Source organism: Ranitomeya imitator, chromosome 8 (genome assembly GCF_032444005.1).
Source record: "Ranitomeya imitator isolate aRanImi1 chromosome 8, aRanImi1.pri, whole genome shotgun sequence".
NCBI lineage: Eukaryota > Metazoa > Chordata > Amphibia > Anura > Dendrobatidae > Ranitomeya > Ranitomeya imitator.
The window spans coordinates 14,326,480-14,346,115 of record NC_091289.1 but is presented as its reverse complement, the minus strand read 5'-3'; the positions used below and the strand labels follow the sequence as shown (position 1 = coordinate 14,346,115).

General features: G+C 44.6%; 1 protein-coding gene across 1 annotated transcript in view; it reads right to left on the bottom strand.

The window, feature by feature from the left end:
• Positions 1–19,636, bottom strand: part of CELSR3 (cadherin EGF LAG seven-pass G-type receptor 3) — a 115,616-nt gene that overhangs the window by 7,473 nt on the left and 88,507 nt on the right. Inside the window, exons 13-29 of the mRNA XM_069736338.1 lie at positions 19,445–19,586; positions 19,226–19,346; positions 18,606–18,789; positions 17,312–17,413; positions 16,042–16,136; positions 15,506–15,715; positions 14,963–15,146; positions 13,111–13,260; positions 12,260–12,440; positions 4,800–4,967; positions 4,558–4,684; positions 4,113–4,319; positions 3,506–3,680; positions 3,307–3,419; positions 2,675–2,754; positions 1,215–1,341; positions 76–195 (exon numbers count right to left, since the gene is read on the bottom strand). Of these exons, the coding sequence (XP_069592439.1) occupies positions 76–195; positions 1,215–1,341; positions 2,675–2,754; positions 3,307–3,419; positions 3,506–3,680; positions 4,113–4,319; positions 4,558–4,684; positions 4,800–4,967; positions 12,260–12,440; positions 13,111–13,260; positions 14,963–15,146; positions 15,506–15,715; positions 16,042–16,136; positions 17,312–17,413; positions 18,606–18,789; positions 19,226–19,346; positions 19,445–19,586 (2,486 nt within the window). The remainder of the gene's footprint in view (positions 1–75; positions 196–1,214; positions 1,342–2,674; positions 2,755–3,306; positions 3,420–3,505; positions 3,681–4,112; positions 4,320–4,557; positions 4,685–4,799; positions 4,968–12,259; positions 12,441–13,110; positions 13,261–14,962; positions 15,147–15,505; positions 15,716–16,041; positions 16,137–17,311; positions 17,414–18,605; positions 18,790–19,225; positions 19,347–19,444; positions 19,587–19,636) is intronic.

Here is a 19,636-nt window from a genome sequence, read left to right as displayed (position 1 = left end):
AATACGATTTATACACAGTATATCTCACGATGGATGCAACTAACCGTACAGCGGAAAACAGTCACAGTACATTACCCCCATCGGAGCTTGTCTGGATGACTCCTCTCCCTGACCCTTCTTGCCAAGACATACTATTTTCCAACCCTCTTGGACTTCTTCATTGAATATGCAGAAAAGGACCAGCACCGCCAAACCCTGTGGAGGCATCAGACATGACATAGTGTGTGCATAATACAACTGTGGAAGAGGCATTGAGCATCGAGGGGTAGAATATGGGGCACCATGCACTAATGGGAGAAATGCCAGACATTGGGATAAATGGGTACTGTAATGTCATGTGGTGACATGTTAGGGTATATAAGAGATGGTGATGGTATACAGTATATATAGAGAGTAACAGTCTTTGTACATGGGACACATGCGAGCATAGTAATAAAATGATGGTTTATTGTATATACAGAGGATATGGAGGCAGAATGATGGCACAGAGAGTCATACAGTACAAGGATATGATGTAGAGGGGGAACATGACGGCAATGGGGCATAATGGGATCATAATGAAGAGTAGGTGGCATACAACTTTACTGGGGCTGCTATAATTAATCCTGACATTTTTATAACCTCCTAATTGCTGAGTTCTCCCTTTTGGGTTGTAGATGCAGGTTCTCAGCTCTTATAATATTTGGCCCCTCCATATAGTTGATTGGCATTAAGGCCTCAATCAGTCGTCCATTTTTTACTGTCCGAGTTCAATCTGTTTTTTTTTTTACAGATCGAACATGTACCCATTATAGTTTATGTGGCAGTTAACACGGCCTTGTTTTTTGTGGACTGATTGGTCGGCATAAAAGCTAAGAAATGTCCATTTTTTTATCCAAACCACAGCTCAAAACCCCCTATAAGTCTATGGGTCCATGAAAACCCCTGGCAGCACACGGACGACATCAGTGTACAATCCATGTGCTGACCAAACACTGATGAAAATCTTTGACGTCGAATGAGACCTAAGATGAGCAGACAAGATCGGCCTGATGCCCTCTAAATACTTGGTCAGAATTAGAGATGACGCCGTCTACAGATGATGCCGTTTACACCATATTGTGCACGGTCTGCATTTCATGGCATCGTCTATATTGCACAAGACTCGAGCGCGATCAGATACAGATCTGTCCCGGATATGAACCATTGACCAGAGCCGTAGGAAGTGATTTTACCTGCAGACTGCAGAGGAGAACATAGAGGTAGTGAAAGGCCAGAATGCTGTTATTTACAGCCAGCAGACCGAATAGCCAGGCAGTGCTGATAAACAGGAGGAGAATGAAGGAGCTCCGTATAGTCATGCTACAGGGAGACAGGAAGAAGCAGCAGAGAGCACAGACATGGAGATTACACCAGGAAAGAGAACATCAATACATTCATCATGTATTCCGTATACAAGGGGCACGATCTGCAGCATGCATACATGTACAAAGGGGCACCGAGGGAGGAGGACGCCATATTCACATTACACCCCCATCTTACGCCACGCTGTGCGTGCTCACACTGGCTGCACCTTGCAGAGGATTATACAATATATTTCATACAAGCTGGATGCACATTCAATATATCGTTTCCTCCATCATGAGCTATTAAAGGGACACGGAAGGTCCATTTACACTGTGAGATTATTGTGAGTGAGGGCTCTCCCACAAATGATTATTGTTTTTGGCAGTGAACAGGACCTGTGATGCCAAGAACAATGACAGCCTATGTGCGCTGAAGTATCCAGATCGTTCAATGCGCATCTGAAGAGCGGTCTACTTGTGTGAACAGGCTTTTAAATGACCATCGATCGCTGAGTATTTACTGATCGGCACTCGTATAAGACTGCAAAGTCAGCAGGTGTAAACCGACCTTTTTATGAATGAATGTGATCTATTCTTTTCTGTTATCAGACGGGGGGAAGCTCACTAGTGGTTTTACATGGAGATGAATGACAAAAAGTCCACAACGTTCCACTGCAATCACTACAATATGTCACATTTATAAGGGATGTATTTCTGAGATTCTGTACAGTTCCTATAAGGAGTTTTCCCATTCTGGTAAGTGAGGGCATGTCGCTGGAATATGGGGGTCTGACCTCTTGGACACCACCAATTCTGAGAATGAAAGGCAACATCGCTGATTCAGCACTGTGTGCCCTTCACAGCTTTTTCTACTGCACAGCAGCGTGTCCGACCACCGGTCTGTGTAAGACATATAGCAGCCGGCCCTATTCACATCAAGCAGTGCTGTGCTGCGGTGAGTGGATCCAATTAGGCAATGCAAGTCACGGAGTTTGATACATAAACCCCCTCCAAAATTTTTTTTCCTTTTTCATTTGAGAAAATCTGATGAAACTTTGACCAAACTGATGGTAAAAAATGATGCACTGTCCAATTTCTGATAAAAAATTGCTAATAAAACTCAAGACTTATTTTCTCATACGAGCTTATCACTGACGTGTGAATGAGGCATTATGATCAGTGCAGGGTCTGAGGGGCGGAGGGTGACACCAAGGAGAAAATCCCTGTCATGCCGCGCCACTTTAGGCCCTGCACTAGCCATAGCACAGTATAACAGCTTTGCCCGGACTGTTTCTTTCAGATGAGCGTAACATAGTTCGATATATAAAGAAAGCTCAGGATACACTTACATTACAGATTTTTTCTTTGTTTCCTTCTGTCCGGGGGAGCAGGCAAGTTTGGCCACCATGAGGAACATAACGCCATTAATCTGAAACCAATCATAAAAAAGCACGTAAGATCCGCTCAAGGGTGGAAAAGTGAGGATTATAGCAGATCTGATCATAGGAAAGTTCACAGCAGCAGGAGAAGATGGTGCTGACTTTGTAGAAGGCAGTGACCAGTCACTTCATGTCCTTATATCAGTGTAGACAAGGCTGAATGTGATAGAGCATGAGGTTAGGATAAGGATGAGGGTTATAGGGAGATCCCAGGCAGGTAGTGAAAGGAACAAGGTTCACAGCATTACTGAGTATTTAAGGAGAAGAATGTGTTGATCTTGTGGGAAGCAGTGACCACTTTCCCAGCTTTAGCAATTTTATAGATTATTGTTACTCTTCATTCTTTTGGGAAAATAAGTATCAGTTTGTGAATTTGGAGAATATCCTCCAATGTTTTTCACAAGATGCCTCAATTCCTTAGTAACTGCTGGTTAGTTGAACTTCCAGCATAAATTTATATCATGGAGATGAAATGAATGAGATGGGGAAAAAAATACATCTGCTCATCCTTTAATGGCTACTTGTAAAGGAGGAATATTTACCACTATGACAATAGCGACTGGTCCAGCAAAACTCCACACAAGTTTATCATGGAGCGAGATCCAGCAGAAATCTGGGTTTCCGTAACCTTCAGGGTCCAGTCCCACCGCCAAACCTGCGGGGAAAGACAGTTATTATGATTTGTGGTACAAATCTAGGGCTCGATGGACAAACGTGAGCCTTACATCATAAGATGTGTACCTGTAATAATGGCTGGAACGCCCCAACCAATGGCGTGGTAAAACCGCATGGCCCCATAGTTCACGTTCCTGACTTCGGTCTGCATGCGGTAAATATGGAGTCCGTCCACAAAGAACCAGGCAAACGTGGACAAGAAGAAATAATGAAGCAGGATGGCGATCACGGTGCAGAGGAACTGGGAGAACGACAAAGAAACACCAGAATTAATTTACAACGGTCGCTTCTGTGAAGTGATGGAACAAGGGTTAGAGGCACCCCATCCCCCAAAGGTGAGACTCCCACCTATCCAAGATTTATCCGAAATGCCACAAATGTATAAAAGGGAAAACAGATTAAAGGGTTATTCTAGAATGAACAAGATGGGTGATAACTACTAAATCGGTGAGGGTCCAAATGCTGAGACCCCAAATGATCACCAGAATGTAGTGCCTCGTGTAATTGGGGTGATTGTTGTGTAGGTCTGCTGCCGCACCATTTATTCTTTATAGGGCAGAAGAGGAAAGCTGCGTTCAGAGGTGGGGATCAGTTCCTGAGCTCCACCGATCAGTGCTGACCTCCACCGATCCTTTTTCTTACCAGAATACCCCTTCACGTTCCACTCTCTTACCTCGTTTTCTGTGCTGTTGATGCCCAGTAGAAACACAAACTCAGAGAAGAAAAGTGCAGTGGCGATATTAGAGTGGATCCCCCTCGTGTTGGATTTCACCCCCTTCAGAGACGTCAAGATCACAAATGTAGACAGAAGAGCCGCCAGCGAGATGGACACGCAGGTGTAAGAGACCACGGCCAAGGTCTCCAGATCTCCCTCCAATTGCTGTTATATTGAAAGAAGGAGACGCATATTATACAATGAGGCAATGTACAAGCTACAGAGAAGTGTCCATATAACGCTGCCAGATGAATGATATTATAGATATTCAAGTCTATGAAGTCATTGAAAAACCTATTACTCTCCTTATTATTGGGTTTAGGGAGGTTATATTCATATAGGGATTAGATGTAGGACAGAAAGCATCAGAGAGGTCAGAATAAAGAACATTCAGGACATTTACCTCTCGATGGGAACCATCCATAAGGACGGCAAAACTACCAAAGCGGGAGCACTGGCAGCGCACATGAGTGGTGTTCCTGAAGATCAGCTCACAGTCCTTAGCTGTCCAGCTCCCTGGATGGTCGGCTCTGAAAGTAAGACACAAAGGTGTAAAAGAAATGGATGGCTCTAATGTAATATCTGTCATCATGCATGCATGCAGTATATAATACATGTAGGCTGTATACAGCGGAGGGGACGTACTGGGTTGTGTGATTCCACTGTACACACACGGGTTTGCTTCTGTTCACCGTTTCCAGCAGTTGAAAGTCTATTATCAGCACTCCCTCCAGATCGCCATGGATAAAGGTCTGGTCTCGGAGAATGGACACACTAATGATGGGAGTATTTATCACCGGATTCTTGTGGATCCTTAAAAATAAAAAAAAGACATTAAAAACTTTGTAAGCTTTTTATCACGTGACTTGCCTGGTTTAGTGAAACTGGAACTCCCATCATTTCAGCTCTGCTTGAGGTCTAGTATTAAAGATGGTGCACTGAAATCCATTAAAAAGCTGAGCAGTCAGGGGCGTGGCCTGAAGGTGCAAGAGAGCAGTCGCACATCGCAAGAGCTCCTGCTCTGAGACTGCTTTCCACAGGGATTTTTTGGCCCCATCGAGCCCAAAGACTCCTCTGACCGGCAAGGGAGGGCTGCGATCGCCCTGAGACTACCCGGAGGGCAGGGAGAACTCTCTGCCCCAGCACAAGCCCAGCGTTTCCCCTTGGAGGGACGGGGAAGCGGCATAGACGCCGCCATCTTGGAAGCTACACAGGCCGGGAGCACGCAAGCTGCTGGGACGCCGGGAAGGTACACTCCACCCCCCTTCCCCGGCTACTCTACCTTCTCCCTGACTCTTCGCTCGCTCCCTGCTGAGCTGACAGCCGCTGGCCGGCGCCTCTGCGCTCCGGTGCGCCCCGGATTCCTCTGAGTGGTGCGGACCTGCACACCACTGAGCTCCGGCCGCTGCCCCCTGTTGGTGCGGCCGGTCAGAAGAGAGGTTACGCTCACTGGAGAGGGTGCTGAGTGAATTGCCAGCTGCGGCGCTCTGTCCCTCGGCCGCTCCGGTGGATTGGTGTCTGTGGGGGTGAGAATCTGCCGGCGGTGGAGATTCTGGGGATTTCCCGCCACTCCCGGCGCCATCTTGTTGCCCCTGCAAGGGGCTGGAGTGCCTGTGTGTGTGCGCCGCTGGCGGTCTGTGCCCACCTCTCCTTCGTGGCGCGGCACTGCGTCCCTGCTGCTGCCCCATACCCACCAGCTTCTGGGTCACGCTGGAGGAGGCTTAAAGCAACGCTAACACCCTGTAAAACGACACACATTTACATAGCCCCTGTGGCACCTGCTCCCCCCCTGAGACTCATAGTGGAATAACACAGTAACCCTTTGGCTGCCCAGAGTTAAAAACAGTTGCACTATAGACTTACGCACGCATCTCGGAGGGGGCTTGCTGATGGGGGGCCACGGCTAATGTGGTGATGGCTGCACCCCCATGTTCCCCTAAACACTTATCTGGGATATAATTGATAGCAGCAGACATCTATGGGCAAAAACAAAAAGATCTCTGAAGACCCCACAAGCCTGCATAAGGAACCTCTTCCGGAGGATATGAAACGGTTTCTAAATCAGCCGACCCAAACAAGGAGCACGAGATCAACAATGTCGCAAGCCCCACATAAAAGCAACTCTTCTTCGGGAGAGTCACAGGCTCCACATGTTTCTCCCAAAAAATCAGCAGATATCAATAAGGGAGACAAAGACTTGCCTGAAGATATGAATATAGCTGATCTAAGCAAATATATTAAAGCTCTACCAACAAAAATGGACCTGGAAGGCTTTGCATGCAGGCTTGAGAACTCGTACAAAAAGGAGATACATAACCTACAGAAGGAGTTTACATCACGGATAGAGGATGTAGAAAAGACGCAGGACGACATCTCACAGGAACTTCAGGCACATAGAGAAATTTTAATGGACCATACTATAAGAATGGAGGAAATGTCTTCTGGCCTTGAGGATCTGGAAAATCGCAACAGGCGTAACAATATTCGCATACGGGGCCTCCCAGAGTCCGTTAGTCCTCAGGACTTAGATCGCACAGTCCAAAAAATATTTCTAGACATCCTGGGTGATTGTGAAGATAGTACCATTGAATTTGATAGGATCCATAGATCTCTTGGTCCCAAACCCACCTCTGATTTACGCCCTAGAGACGTCATTTGTAGGGTGCATTACTTCAGAACCAAGGAATCCATCATGATGGCCTCTAGGAAAAAGGGACCTCTCCAGTATGAAGGCCAACCAATTTTACTTCTATCAGACTTATCCAGGCGTACCTTGTTTTTGCGCAAAGCCCTAAAACCCCTGTTAGCAGTTCTTAAGGAAAGAGATATCCCTTATAGATGGGGGTTCCCATTTCAACTAACAGCATTCAAAAACGGGAAAAGCGCATACTTCCGCCGAATTGGGGACCTGGCCAATTTCCTGGGAACATTTGAACTGCCGTTAATAGATCTCCCAGAATGGCCTTCAACCCCAACACTTCCGGACGCTCCTCCAAGGTGGCTCAAGGTCCCTCAGTCCAAGAAAAAGCTCTCTAATGAGGTCCCTTCTGATCCTCCATGAAGTCCTTCTTTCTTCTTTTTGTTTTCTACATTTTTTTTTTCATTTGTTTCAATAAGTTCCTGGCAATTAATGTGTTGTGTCCAGATGTTCTGCTGCAGTTAGATAGGTCCTATGTTAGTATATTGTTAATGGGCCGATCCCCCTGGCCGGATAGGCGGACATACTGGCGGCCTGCCATGGGGGTCTGGCTCAAGTTCTGAACCTTTAAATTTATGGTATCGCGAATGTTATTAATGTTTTACAACTCTCTGTCAATAAGCGAGACACCTTGACCTTATTAGATATGCTATTAATATTACTATTATTCTGCTTTGCTTGAATATCATATGCATGTAGATTCTTGATCGTAGGACCTATCAAGTTAATGGGGAAGTGGGGGGTCGGTGTTCTCCTCGGCTTCCTTTTTCCATTTGAGGTGCACCGTTCGGGGACGGGGGGGGGAGCTATCTCTTCCCCTTCTGGTTGCCTCCGCCATACTGATGCGAGATCAGACTTGGTGCGTCAATCTCAACGCACCTTTTCCTATGTTCTTCACATATTTCTACCTTTTTCCTACCCTGTCTTTCTTCCCTCTTTCCCATTGTTTTTCCCCTACCACACCTGGCTATCCCGTGTCCCGGCGGGTGGGGCGCACGATGTCGCGAGAAACTGTCAAAATTTTAGATTATGGATAAAATAAAACTCTGCTCGTTTAACGTAAAGGGGCTAAATATTCCAGAGAAAAGGAGGCGGATCCTGTTCGATAGTCATAAACAACGGGTCTCTGTGCTATTGCTCCAGGAGACTCACTTCAAAACTGGAGTGATACCGCATTGTGTCACGAAAAATTATCCCAAATGGTATCACAGCTCTAACCCGTATTCCAAATCAAAAGGTGTTTCAATAGCTTTCCACAAATCCTTCATGCCTGAAATTCTAGATTCTTTAATCGACAAAAATGGCAGATATATCTTCCTACTCATCTCATGGGCAACGTATAAACTTGTAATAGCCAATGTTTATTTTCCAAACCAAGGGCAACAGACTTTTGGAGCTGAATGCAAGAGGCGTCTTGGGGAGTTTGCTGGCTCCTCTCCTGTGATACTTGGAGGCGACTTTAACATTCCAATGGACCCTGCGGTGGACGTCTCTTCAGGTAGGTCCTCCTATTCTTCATCTTCTATCAACAAAATTAGATCCCAACTACGCAGCCTGAGACTAGTAGATGTCTGGAGAGTTCTAAATCCTACAGTCAGGGATTATAGCTTCTTCTCGAAAATCCATAACACATACAGCAGAATAGATTACTTCTTTATTTCACATAGGTTACTGGACTTACAGATGGAGGCGGACGTGGGGTCGATACTGTGGTCGGATCATGCACCTATTTACTTATCTCTTTCACTTCATTCCGCCTTGGGATCGGGATTCTCCTGGCGTTTGAATGAAAATCTGCTCCTGGATCCATTATGTAAATCCGAGATTGAACAGACAATCGCGAATTTCGTGGCCGACCATGGTGGGGACACCACGTCTCCCACTATGAGATGGGAGGCTTTGAAATGTGTAGTGAGAGGCGTTCTCATTTCCCACGGCGCCCGGTTGAAAAAAGAGAGAGCGGCGGAAATAATTATCCTAACAGATCAAATCCACCAATTAGAAAATCAGCATAAACGAGATCTCGACGCCAGTACATTTGCTCGGCTTACTTCAGTTAGGCAGAAATTATTGACTATCATAGATCAAAAGTCCAAGTGTCTCAGGGAGAGACTCAGAAGCCGCTTTTACCAACTCGGCAATAAAAGTGGTAAACTTTTAGCCAGAGCCCTTAACAAACACAGCCCTAATACCTACATTCCCTTTATCAAAAACAAAGAAGGGAATAAAGTGTTCAACACTAAAGATATCCTTTCCAACTTTAGTAGATATTACGAATGTCTGTACAATATAGCAGGACATTATAAAGATGCACCTCCACAATTTCTTCATAATAAAATTAAATCATACTTGCAGGAACACAAATTGCCCATATTGCCTGAAGGCGACCTAGCCGACCTCGAAAAGGAATTCTCTACAGAAGAGGTATCCGAAACCATTAGCGCCCTAAAACAAGGGAAAAGCCCGGGCCCGGATGGGTTCTCAGCGGGCTTCTATAAATCATTTACTACATCACTGTGCCCACTGTTTCTGGAGGCCTGCAATTTTGTCTCTTCGGGAGGTTCTTTCCCTGCTCAATCACTCGCCGCCCACATTACAGTGCTTCCCAAACCTGGTAAAGACCTTTCTACATGTAATAATTATCGGCCGATTTCTTTGATAAACGTTGATATTAAAATATACGCTAAAATGTTAGCAAATAGATTATGCCCCCTCTTACCTAAACTAATAAACCAGGACCAGGTAGGCTTCGTTCCAGGGCGAGAGGCGAGAGACAACACAATCAGAACTATCTCTCTACTCGACAGAGCGAGCAGGGAGGGGGACCCCCTGTGTATCATGTCAATTGACGCTGAAAAAGCTTTTGACCGGGTTCACTGGGAATTTATCTTTCAAACCCTGGAAGAAATTGGCTTAAAAGAAAATATGATGCACAGAATTTCTGCTCTATATACCTCTCCTAGTGCCCAGGTCAAGGTCAACGGCAAACTTTCAGACGTGTTTCCGGTCGGGAATGGTACAAGGCAGGGGTGCCCGCTCTCTCCCCTCTTATATATACTAACAATGGAGCATTTGGCTGTGGCATTGAGAAATAACCCCTCAATCAAAGGGATAAAACTGCGTTCCGAAGAACATAAGATAGCACTTTTTGCAGACGATATTCTGCTATACATCACGTCCCCATCTACGAGCCTACCAAACATTATCTCGGAACTGCACAAATTCGGCCTCCTAAGTAATTTTAAAATGAACTCCCACAAATCCGAAATCTTAAACATCTCATTACAACTTCCCTTGGTCGAACAACTAAAGTCCACCTTTCCATTTAAATGGCGCTTTGACTCCATCACTTACTTAGGCGTTAAAATAACCAGCCAGATATCCAAATTGTTTGAGACCAATTTTACAACAGCCCTACAAAAGGTTAATCTAGATTTAGAAAAATGGCATAGGCTCCAGTTGTCTTGGCTAGGCAGGATCAACGCAGTAAAAATGGACCTCTTACCGCGCCTTTTATACCTTTTCCAAACAATACCTCTATACTTGCCAGCTTCCTTTTTTTCTCGCCTTAAACAAATAGTCACCAGGTTTATATGGTCTCATAATCGGGCACGCATTTCCTACACGTTATTAAGCAGATCAAAACTGACAGGCGGTCTAGGCCTCCCGGATCTTGCGACCTATAGTTACGCCTCATTAGGAACATGTATACTAGACCTCTATCACAACATAAATAGTAAAAAATGGGTAAAGCTAGAGAATGATCTGAATGGCTGTGACTCTCAGATTATTCTCTGGTCCGGGGGTGGATCGGGAGCGGGCGCCCACCTACCCTTCCTTACACGAAACATATCGCTTCTCATTAAAAATAGAAACTCAGACCTCAAGATCACAACTCTCCCAGGACCTTTGATCCCAATTTACGACAACCCTGCCTTCCCTGCGGGGCTAAAAAGAGAGATGTATTTAAACAAGAGAAAAGATTCCAAACCCATTCTCCATGACTATCTAAAAGAGAACAGGATGAAATCCCTCCAGGAACTATTTCCAGAGGAGGAAGCACCCTTTGCTGATTGGTTTTTTTATGAACAACTCAAAAGTTTCATTTACGCAATCTCTAAACAAACCAATATTGGCAGACCGCTAACTCCTTTTGAGACGCTTTGCACATCAACATGCCCTCCAGATCATACTGTCTCGCTGCTATATAAAATCTTCCAGGGGGGAAGGGCTCCACTGCAGGGATCACCAGCATTCTTCTCGAAATGGGAAGGTGATCTGGGAAAGCCTTTACTGCCTGAGGATAGAGAAAAAATTCTTCTCTTCACGTTTAGATCGTCATTATACGCGGTATCACAGGAGAGGAGCTACAAGATCTTGGCAAGATGGTATAGATGTCCCTCTATGGTACATGCCGTGTTCCCCACTACTCCTGACACTTGTTGGAGATGCTTAAAGGAGACTGGCTCTTATATGCACATTTGGTGGGATTGCCCCCCCCATAAAAGCCTTATGGTTGGCTGTCTTTGAGCTTTATAACAAGATGTCTATCATTCAGATTCAACCTTCTCCATGCATAGCATTACTATCCCTATGTGATTTGTCGATTTCCCGATATAAAAAGAGCATCCTCAGACACTTCCTCACCGCGGTTAGGAACTTGATTCCACGCTTTTGGAAACAGGAAAAATTTCCCTCACGTGCGGAGTTTGTGGCGGAACTCAATGACATCTATAGGATGGAGCAGTTAATAAATCAATCTCTAGGCAATGTAAATAAAACCTATATCACATGGGCCCCCTGGATAGCTTTCAGGGAAACCCCTGACCTGGATCTCTGGATTTCTGAAGCCCGATGTAATACATGACTCGCTCTCGCTTATCATTAGATCATTCATCAGTTTACGTCCTGACAACTGGGACGGGATGATGGCCGCGCCTTTCCCCACCCTGCCCCATTACCCTACCCAATCCTCTCTTCTTCTTTCTACCCCTCTATCTCTTCTCTACTCTAATCTCTTTGTTTGTTTTCCACCCCTTCTTTAGTTTGAATATGCATTGTGATTACTGAATAGTCATAATGAGAATTAATATAGGTTATTATTCACTTCAATTGTTCTTTACTGTCAACATATTATAATATCAATCAGTAGTATTACTTTTTAGAATGTTAAGTGCAAGATACATGATGTTGCTGTAATGCATTTCTTGTCTAACGTGTAATTTTACCTGGTATTTTGCTGATATACTAGAGTGCATCGTTTACTTTTATTCTTCTTGCTTCACTCAATAAACATGATTTAAACAAAAAGCTGAGCAGTCCAGGAAGGAAGGAGTTAAATGAGGCGCTAACGTGGGTGCAATGTTAACAAGCAATATCATAAGTGTTTTCCATATTGGGGGCTCACCTGAGACTTCTTCTCTCTGTGTTGTAACGTGCTGGCAGTAGGTCGCCCAGGGTGCGGTACACGATGAGAACCAGTATGGTTGGCGCAGGCTCTGGTTCGGGGATGACTCTTTTTGGTGGGGGTGCAGCTGTGGTTAGGTTGCTCTCTGGGCTGGTTGGAGATGGCACAACTGTGGGTGGCACTAAAAAAAATAATATTCTTTATATGTAGGTTCTCTTCTGGGGCTACATGGCGGCTTTGGCTGTCACACATGTAGCATGGCTACATCCTGCACTATGGTGACACTACATCGTGCCAATCAATGTGGTCACGTATCAACCAGCAAATGGCAGCAACAGCCAACATCCAAATGGCAAAGCGTCCAGCAGGTTTGGATTTGTTGCAACTTTCTTGCCACAGTCGTAGCAGGGGCACAACATGCCCACGCGTATTATCAGTTTGGCACAATATAGCATCGCCACTGTGTGATCTTTGGATGTGTCATTGTCATTGTGTCGGATTTGCAGTTCAAAATCTGAGAAAACTAGATGACAACTCATGCGGGAGCTGTAATGGCGCTTGTATTGGTTGTCACTCAGCATTTCCAAAAACAAAACATTTATGTGGTCGTTGGATATGTTTTATGGTTATGGTCTCATTTATCAGAATTGGCCAATAGTATCCACAGATTCTAAGTACTTTTTTTCAATTTCAAGTTCCCCTCTAAAAATGAGAGCAGGAATCTGATTGGTTGAGAAAGAAATTCAATAATGCTGGTTACATTATTATTTATTATTATAGCGCCATTTATTTCATACGTAGCATATACAGAATATACATAGAGTTACAAACTCATTACATTATCACATTACCTTCTGGTTTGGGCGGCTTAAGGACCGAAGCCGGCAGCACCACATGAGTGTGAGGATCCCAGGAAATCTGACCCCGAAAAAGACTACTGTGATACCTGGGAAAATGTCTTCTTGGCGGGATCTGATTATCCACTCGCTCGATATTAACAACTGTCACAAGGAAAGGAAGAAGCAGAGTCTCAGGAGCAGCTGTACACAATCTGGTTGAGGCTGTGATGAATGTCTGGCAATAATTGCAAACCTACAATATCTCCAGACAACGTTGCTGGGAGCGAGCAGCCGACAAATCGAACTAATCACATTTAATTCACATTTCTTCCTCCTCTAAGACAGGGGTCCCCAACTCCAGTCCTCAAGGCCCACCAACAGGTCATGTTTTCAGGATTTCCTTTGCATTGCACAGGTGATGCAATTATTACATGGGCAAGACTAAGGAAATCCTGAAAACATGACATGTTGGTGGGCCTTGAGGACTGGAGTTGGGGACCCCTGCTCTAAGAAAGCGGCTACAAAAGTGTCAGATGTGCCGACGTTAATGCCACTTGGCAGATTCCTCAGGCAGCAGGGATTTAAGGACAGGAACCTTCTGCGTTGGACTTAATGAACCTTCTTATTGAGTTGCTTCTCAAATTATATAATCTCTCAAAAATGTTCGTAAAAGGTCAGATATACGGCCACTGATTCTTACTGCTAAGTCACTAACAGCAACAACAAAGGATCTATACCAATTTTTTTCGCCATTTACTCATGTTTATGCTTAGAAGTTAGAGAAAATTTTCTAAGAACACTTGTACAGGAAGACCACCCTCACCGGCTCTCATCTTGTGCATCCTGCTAATATTAAAGGGGGTTATTTGATTCAAAAATAGCATGTCAGTGCATTAAATGGACAGCCACTGATATCAATGAGGCGTGCAATGCTTCTTTGTTACTGCAGGAAATAAAAAAGCCGTCAAGTTCACCGACAAATTGCCGTAGATCACTAGGGGTCACAGCAATGTGATACTTTGGTCTGCTTTTCATTGCAACCTCTTTAATATTATTTTTTTTATAAAATGCTATATTAAAGGATTATTTCCAGAATTGAAAGTTATTCTCTATCTGTAAGTTTAAAGACAACTTCCTGATTACTTGGGGTCTGTGTCCGATAGTTGGGGTCCTGAGAACGACTGTGCATCCCAAGAACAAGGCTTGATGAACGCTCGACCACCGCTCTATTCATTCTCTATGGGACTTGCAGACGATGAACGGAGCGGCGGTCAAGTGTGTATATCTGAGCTCCATTCAAGATGGGCTTTGGAATCGCTGGGGGGCGGTAGTGCCCCCAGTGATCAGTGTTAGGGGATAACTTTCAGTTCAGGTAAAAGCCCCAGAACTTTAAACTCTTTGGTAATTTTTTCTATTTCCCCTCCAGCATCCCGTGACGGAATTTGTGACCTGCCGAATCACATAGTGACTGATATGTAAAGTGGAGGTCATTTTTTATTTATTTTTTTCAATGCAAGTCTATGAGATGCAGAACAATGCTCTCTGGCTTTGTTCTGAGTCTCATAGATTTATATTGAGGAGGTGACAGAAATGCTATTTGATTTGTCACGTGATGCCGAAACGCATCTAAGCTCCACTGAAAAAAGCAGAAGACAGCAGCCGCTGAGTAAATTACTGCGCACATACACACGATTGCTAACAGTGATAAAAAAAAAATCACTGAGGTGGTGCCCTAATTCTATAACTGCAACAGGGAATCAGAGGGAGGGAAAGAAGAACAATGGGAATATAAAAAAAGGGCAGTTGTACTTTTGTATATGTCAGACTGCATTATATATAGTTCTTCGTCACTGTTAGTACTCACTAATGTTTGGAGTCACAAGGCCCACCGGGTTCAGGTAGGTAAGCTTCATGTTCCTGGCCAGGGTGCTGGCATATTCCTGAAACAGATCCATGAGCCCGGCACTTCCCCGCTCATTCTGCAGGAGCGTTTCCCAATGCTCCTTGTTACTCAGACTTAGCACAGAACTTCCCGTCCGGAGAAGGTTCTAGGAAAAGACAACAACACGATGGCTATTACAATACACAGCACAGGGGTAACATAGTAACATAGTTAGTAAGGCCGAAAAAAGACATTTGTCCATCCATCGGTATGTGCACACCAAGTCTTTTTCACTATGAAGTTTTTGTAGAGGAATCTTGAGTGGAAACTCCAAGGAGTTTTGGAGCAGAATTTTGGAGAATTTCTGCTCCGAAACCTCCTTGGAAAACTCTGCGTGCCTATGTGGAATTCCAGTATACTCAATACTCCACTCACATCCAGAGCTGCATTCATAATTCTGATGCTTGCATGTTAGTTTACACTGGATGTCTGTGCATTACATGGCGAGAGATTACACCGTCTCACCTCCGTGAACTGGGCGTCCTGTGTAGCCGTTAGCCCAAACCCTTCCTGCCTGTTCTCAAACTGCATGAGCAGCGACAGCAAGCGGTAGGTGATGAAGACGTCGTTCCCGAAATACTGGTCCATGTGGTCGGTCACAGAGCGAAGACGTAGGGACAGTTTCTTGGACTCTATCGTATTCAGTTCAGTCTCGTTTCTCTCTAAACCGTCCAGCTTTGGGGAGAATAAAATGACTGGTGTCTTTAGGTGTCAAATTCCTTGTGTATATCACGTAGTTGCCGCAAATCCAGTTTAAAGGGTTATCTGCTGTAATCTGGAGCTGACGCAGGACTGGCAGGTGCCATCCACACATCGCGGCCCGTATGGAAGTAAACGTCTCTGAACTGCAACAGATAACCCCTTTAAAGGGCACGGTAAATACACAGGACAGATAGACTATTACAACATTTAGCAAATTCAGCAGTCCACTATTCTTTTGGCTGATAACAGAGAACTGTAGACACATAACCATAAAATAGTATCATTTTTTTTCCAGTTACCAATGCAGATAATTCCGTGTACGCTGGAGACGTGCAGTTAAACAGGTCCGGCTCAACCCAACCCTTGACATCGTCACAGTGTCGTATGGCCGCTCCTGTCAGTAAAACATACAATATCTAGGTGACATTGTGCAGGAAATAAAATACAGCAAGCGGCAGTCAGTTTGGGGCAGGCAGCTGGGATCACGGTGCAGGCATGGCCGCTCAGGCAGAGGAACTGGATGCAGAAGTAATTACTGGGGAGTCACATAAAGCAAGCACAGAAAGGGGCCAAAGGGTCAACTCAAAATCCTCACCTGAGCCCCTCACACCTGTGTGATAGAAAGGAAAAAGGGGCACGTGGCCGAGGATAAAACAAGGGAATAATATCATTAAAACCACGTTATAACCCCGAGTGCACACAGTACAGAAAAAGCACGGCAAGAAACAAAACGTGCAAAACAAAAACCATCTGATCGATTAACAAAATGGACACGATTTGCATTCATACAATATTAAAGACTGGGGGAACTTGCTGGAGGTCTCTTTTAAGACTTTGCTGTGATGCTGGTGATCCTGGGAGGGTTGTGTCATTGTTAGCATTCGGGCTTACCTTATGATAAGAATAGACTTAGGACGCCTACATAAAATTGTTAATGGCCGCCCTTTCCATGTGTGGTTTATATCATTGGTGCATTCTTGTGGGACTGGACCCACTTTAGTTATGTCCCTGGCGATGGTGCCATATACACTGCTCTTGTACTACACAATGTCAAATATTATATATGTAGTCTAAAGGAACATGCGTTTATTCATATTCATGAATGAATAGTGTTTATTGCATAAAGACTGCAAATATCAGAAAAAAACAATGTACCCTCCTTTCTGATACCAGAACAGAACGTTCGGCCAATTGCACACATCCTTAGATACATCTATATTCTATTCATTACTAAATACAGGCATAGTCTACGGAGAGTGTAAATATGGTTATTAGGTGGAAGGATCTCAGATCTGAGCAGTGAGGAGCCAGCAGGCCTCCCTCCAGCTCCCTGCGAGCCGAGTGACAGGCAGGGGATAAACAAGGTGGGCAGCTATCGGCAATGTTTAATGACTCTCTGCTAAGCGCCTGCCATAATTCCAGAAATATTTGGAGTGTGGCTGATTTGGAGCAATCTGTCTGATGAGCGCATACTTATTGGGGTGGCGGGATTTCAGTCGGCTCGTGGGTGATGAGATGATATGACAGCTTGTAGCGTTCGTGTAAGCACAGTCAGATAATATTACTTACCTAGGGAGCCTTTGGGACAGGGAACAGCAGCAGGGAGGCCAAACTTGGTCCTGGGCCACCAAACGCCTGAAGTCAATGTTTTTGGACATCCGTCATAAATAACTGCAGAATAGAAAGAGATTAGTAAAAACACGAGACTGCAAAAAACAACTCTCACCCCCTTATACTGCAAGACTACATATGTATTAAAAACGTTTCAAATACTCGGCACCATTTCGGACATCCCCACTGAGCAGGACCCTGGGTGATCAGCTGGTATTGGCACAGGCACCGCTCCTTAAATACCTCCAGAAATATCCATATAATTTAAGCCATGGCACACTTTGGTGTGAGAGCTGTTACTTACAGGGTCACTGGCTAATATAGAGGAAGGTCGCACGTTCTTACATTTATAAGAACAATTAAACTCTGCACATTGTAATCAATGTACGTTTATTATCTGAGGAGGGGGGATCTTCTATTTTGCTATTTGTAGTACAGCAATTAAAATGATACCTGTCTTGTAATGCGATTTGACAGCACTGAGAAATCAAGCTTTGAAGCCACATGTAAATTAGCCTAGAAGTGCATTGGGGGCGTGTTGAAGACACTCAGAGGGCATGGACATGCTCCAGGCTAATTTGCATGTGGCTTTAAAACTCGATTTCTCAGTGATGGGTTATTGGATAACTGCAAGACAGGCACCATTTTCATTGCTGTACTAGGAACTAAACTGCCATAGTGCTATTTTCTGTAGTAAAGTTGTCCTGACCGCTTCCTATGTGTCCCTGTCTTCCAATAATATCATGCACTACAGCAGGGGTGTCAAACTGCATTCCTCGAGGGCTGCAAACAGGTCATGTTTTCAGGATTTCCTTGTACTGCACAGGTGATAATTTAATCACCAACTCATTATTTGTGTAGGTGATTAAATTATCACCTGTGCAGTACAAGGAAATCCTGAAAACATGACCTGTTTGCAGCCCTCGAGGAACGCAGTTTGACACCCCTGCACTACAGCACGCTCCTATCTGGAAAGAGATCTCCATGGTTCATGAATAGAGAATGAAGCTTTGCACTTTCACAAATGGCGCATGCACTATCTAGAGCAAAATCTAGTCTGGTGCAGCCCCCTTCCTAAACATAATCTTCATCTAGCATCATCTCTATCTAGAATTCTTAATATAAGGTTGATTTAATGTCTTCTCAGGATAAATCAATTATCAGATTCTTAGGGGGATAGAAGATCTGGATGGTTGGCCGATCCGGGGGCTCATTCAGAACCTCCTCTATCTTCGCACCATTGAGATCTCACCTTCACAGCCGCTTGGCGAGACTTCAGCGAACGGGTTGTCGCAGCTGTTGCACTGGCGTCCGATCACTCCGGGTCTACAAAAGCATTGGCCGGTATCTAGATCACAAGATCTCGAAGATGATCCAATGGGGTAACAATCGCAAGGCAAACATGTATCGCTTCCTTTTGGGCGATAATGATATTCCTGCAGGGTGAAAGTAAAGAATAAGCATCATTCAACTGCGGCATCTTTTTCCGCTGCGAATTTGGTTCCAGTGAATCCTGTGCAAAATCCGCATCTTACATGTGAGCTTGCAGCATTGTAAAAAGTGAAATCTGCAGCAAATCTGCAAGTCGAACATGTGAATTTGTTGTGCCTAATGACGGAAAGATTATCCATGTGCTGTAAGCAGGAGGGATAGTAACAGAAAACTTTAAAGGGATTGTCCAGAATTAGAAAACCATTTCTGTTTTCTTAAAGAAACAGGCCCACCTTTGTTCATGGGTCGTGTATGCATTCACTTCATTGGAACTCAGCTGCCATACCGACACAACCTATGTCCAGGGGTGACGCTGTTCAATCAACATATATTAAAACACTGCATGCAATGCCCTTGCCTTTTTAAGCAGCCCCCATTTACCTTGCAGTGGCATTGCCCATTTGTCTTATTGCAGTTCGGATCAAAGCCCTTATTGACATCACAGTTACAGGGTCCGCAGGTCCGGTTCCCCCACCAGCCTTTAGGGCACTGATGATCCATTCTAGAAGGACAATCAAAAATCAGTGGATGATAAGATATGTAGGGGATTATATTGTTTTCATGCTACCCATATCCCCATTGCAGTCTAATAGTTCTTACCTGTGCTCACAATATCTTCCAAAATGGTGCCCTGAGCACTCACATGTGTACCCCATGGGATGGTCTGGATGATGAGAGCACACTCCTTTATTTTCACAAGGGTTTAGCTGACAGATGTCCATACAATTGTCCCCTAAGAAACCTGCGTGGACAAATAGGAGCCCGTTAGCTCCAACTAATATTTCACAGCGC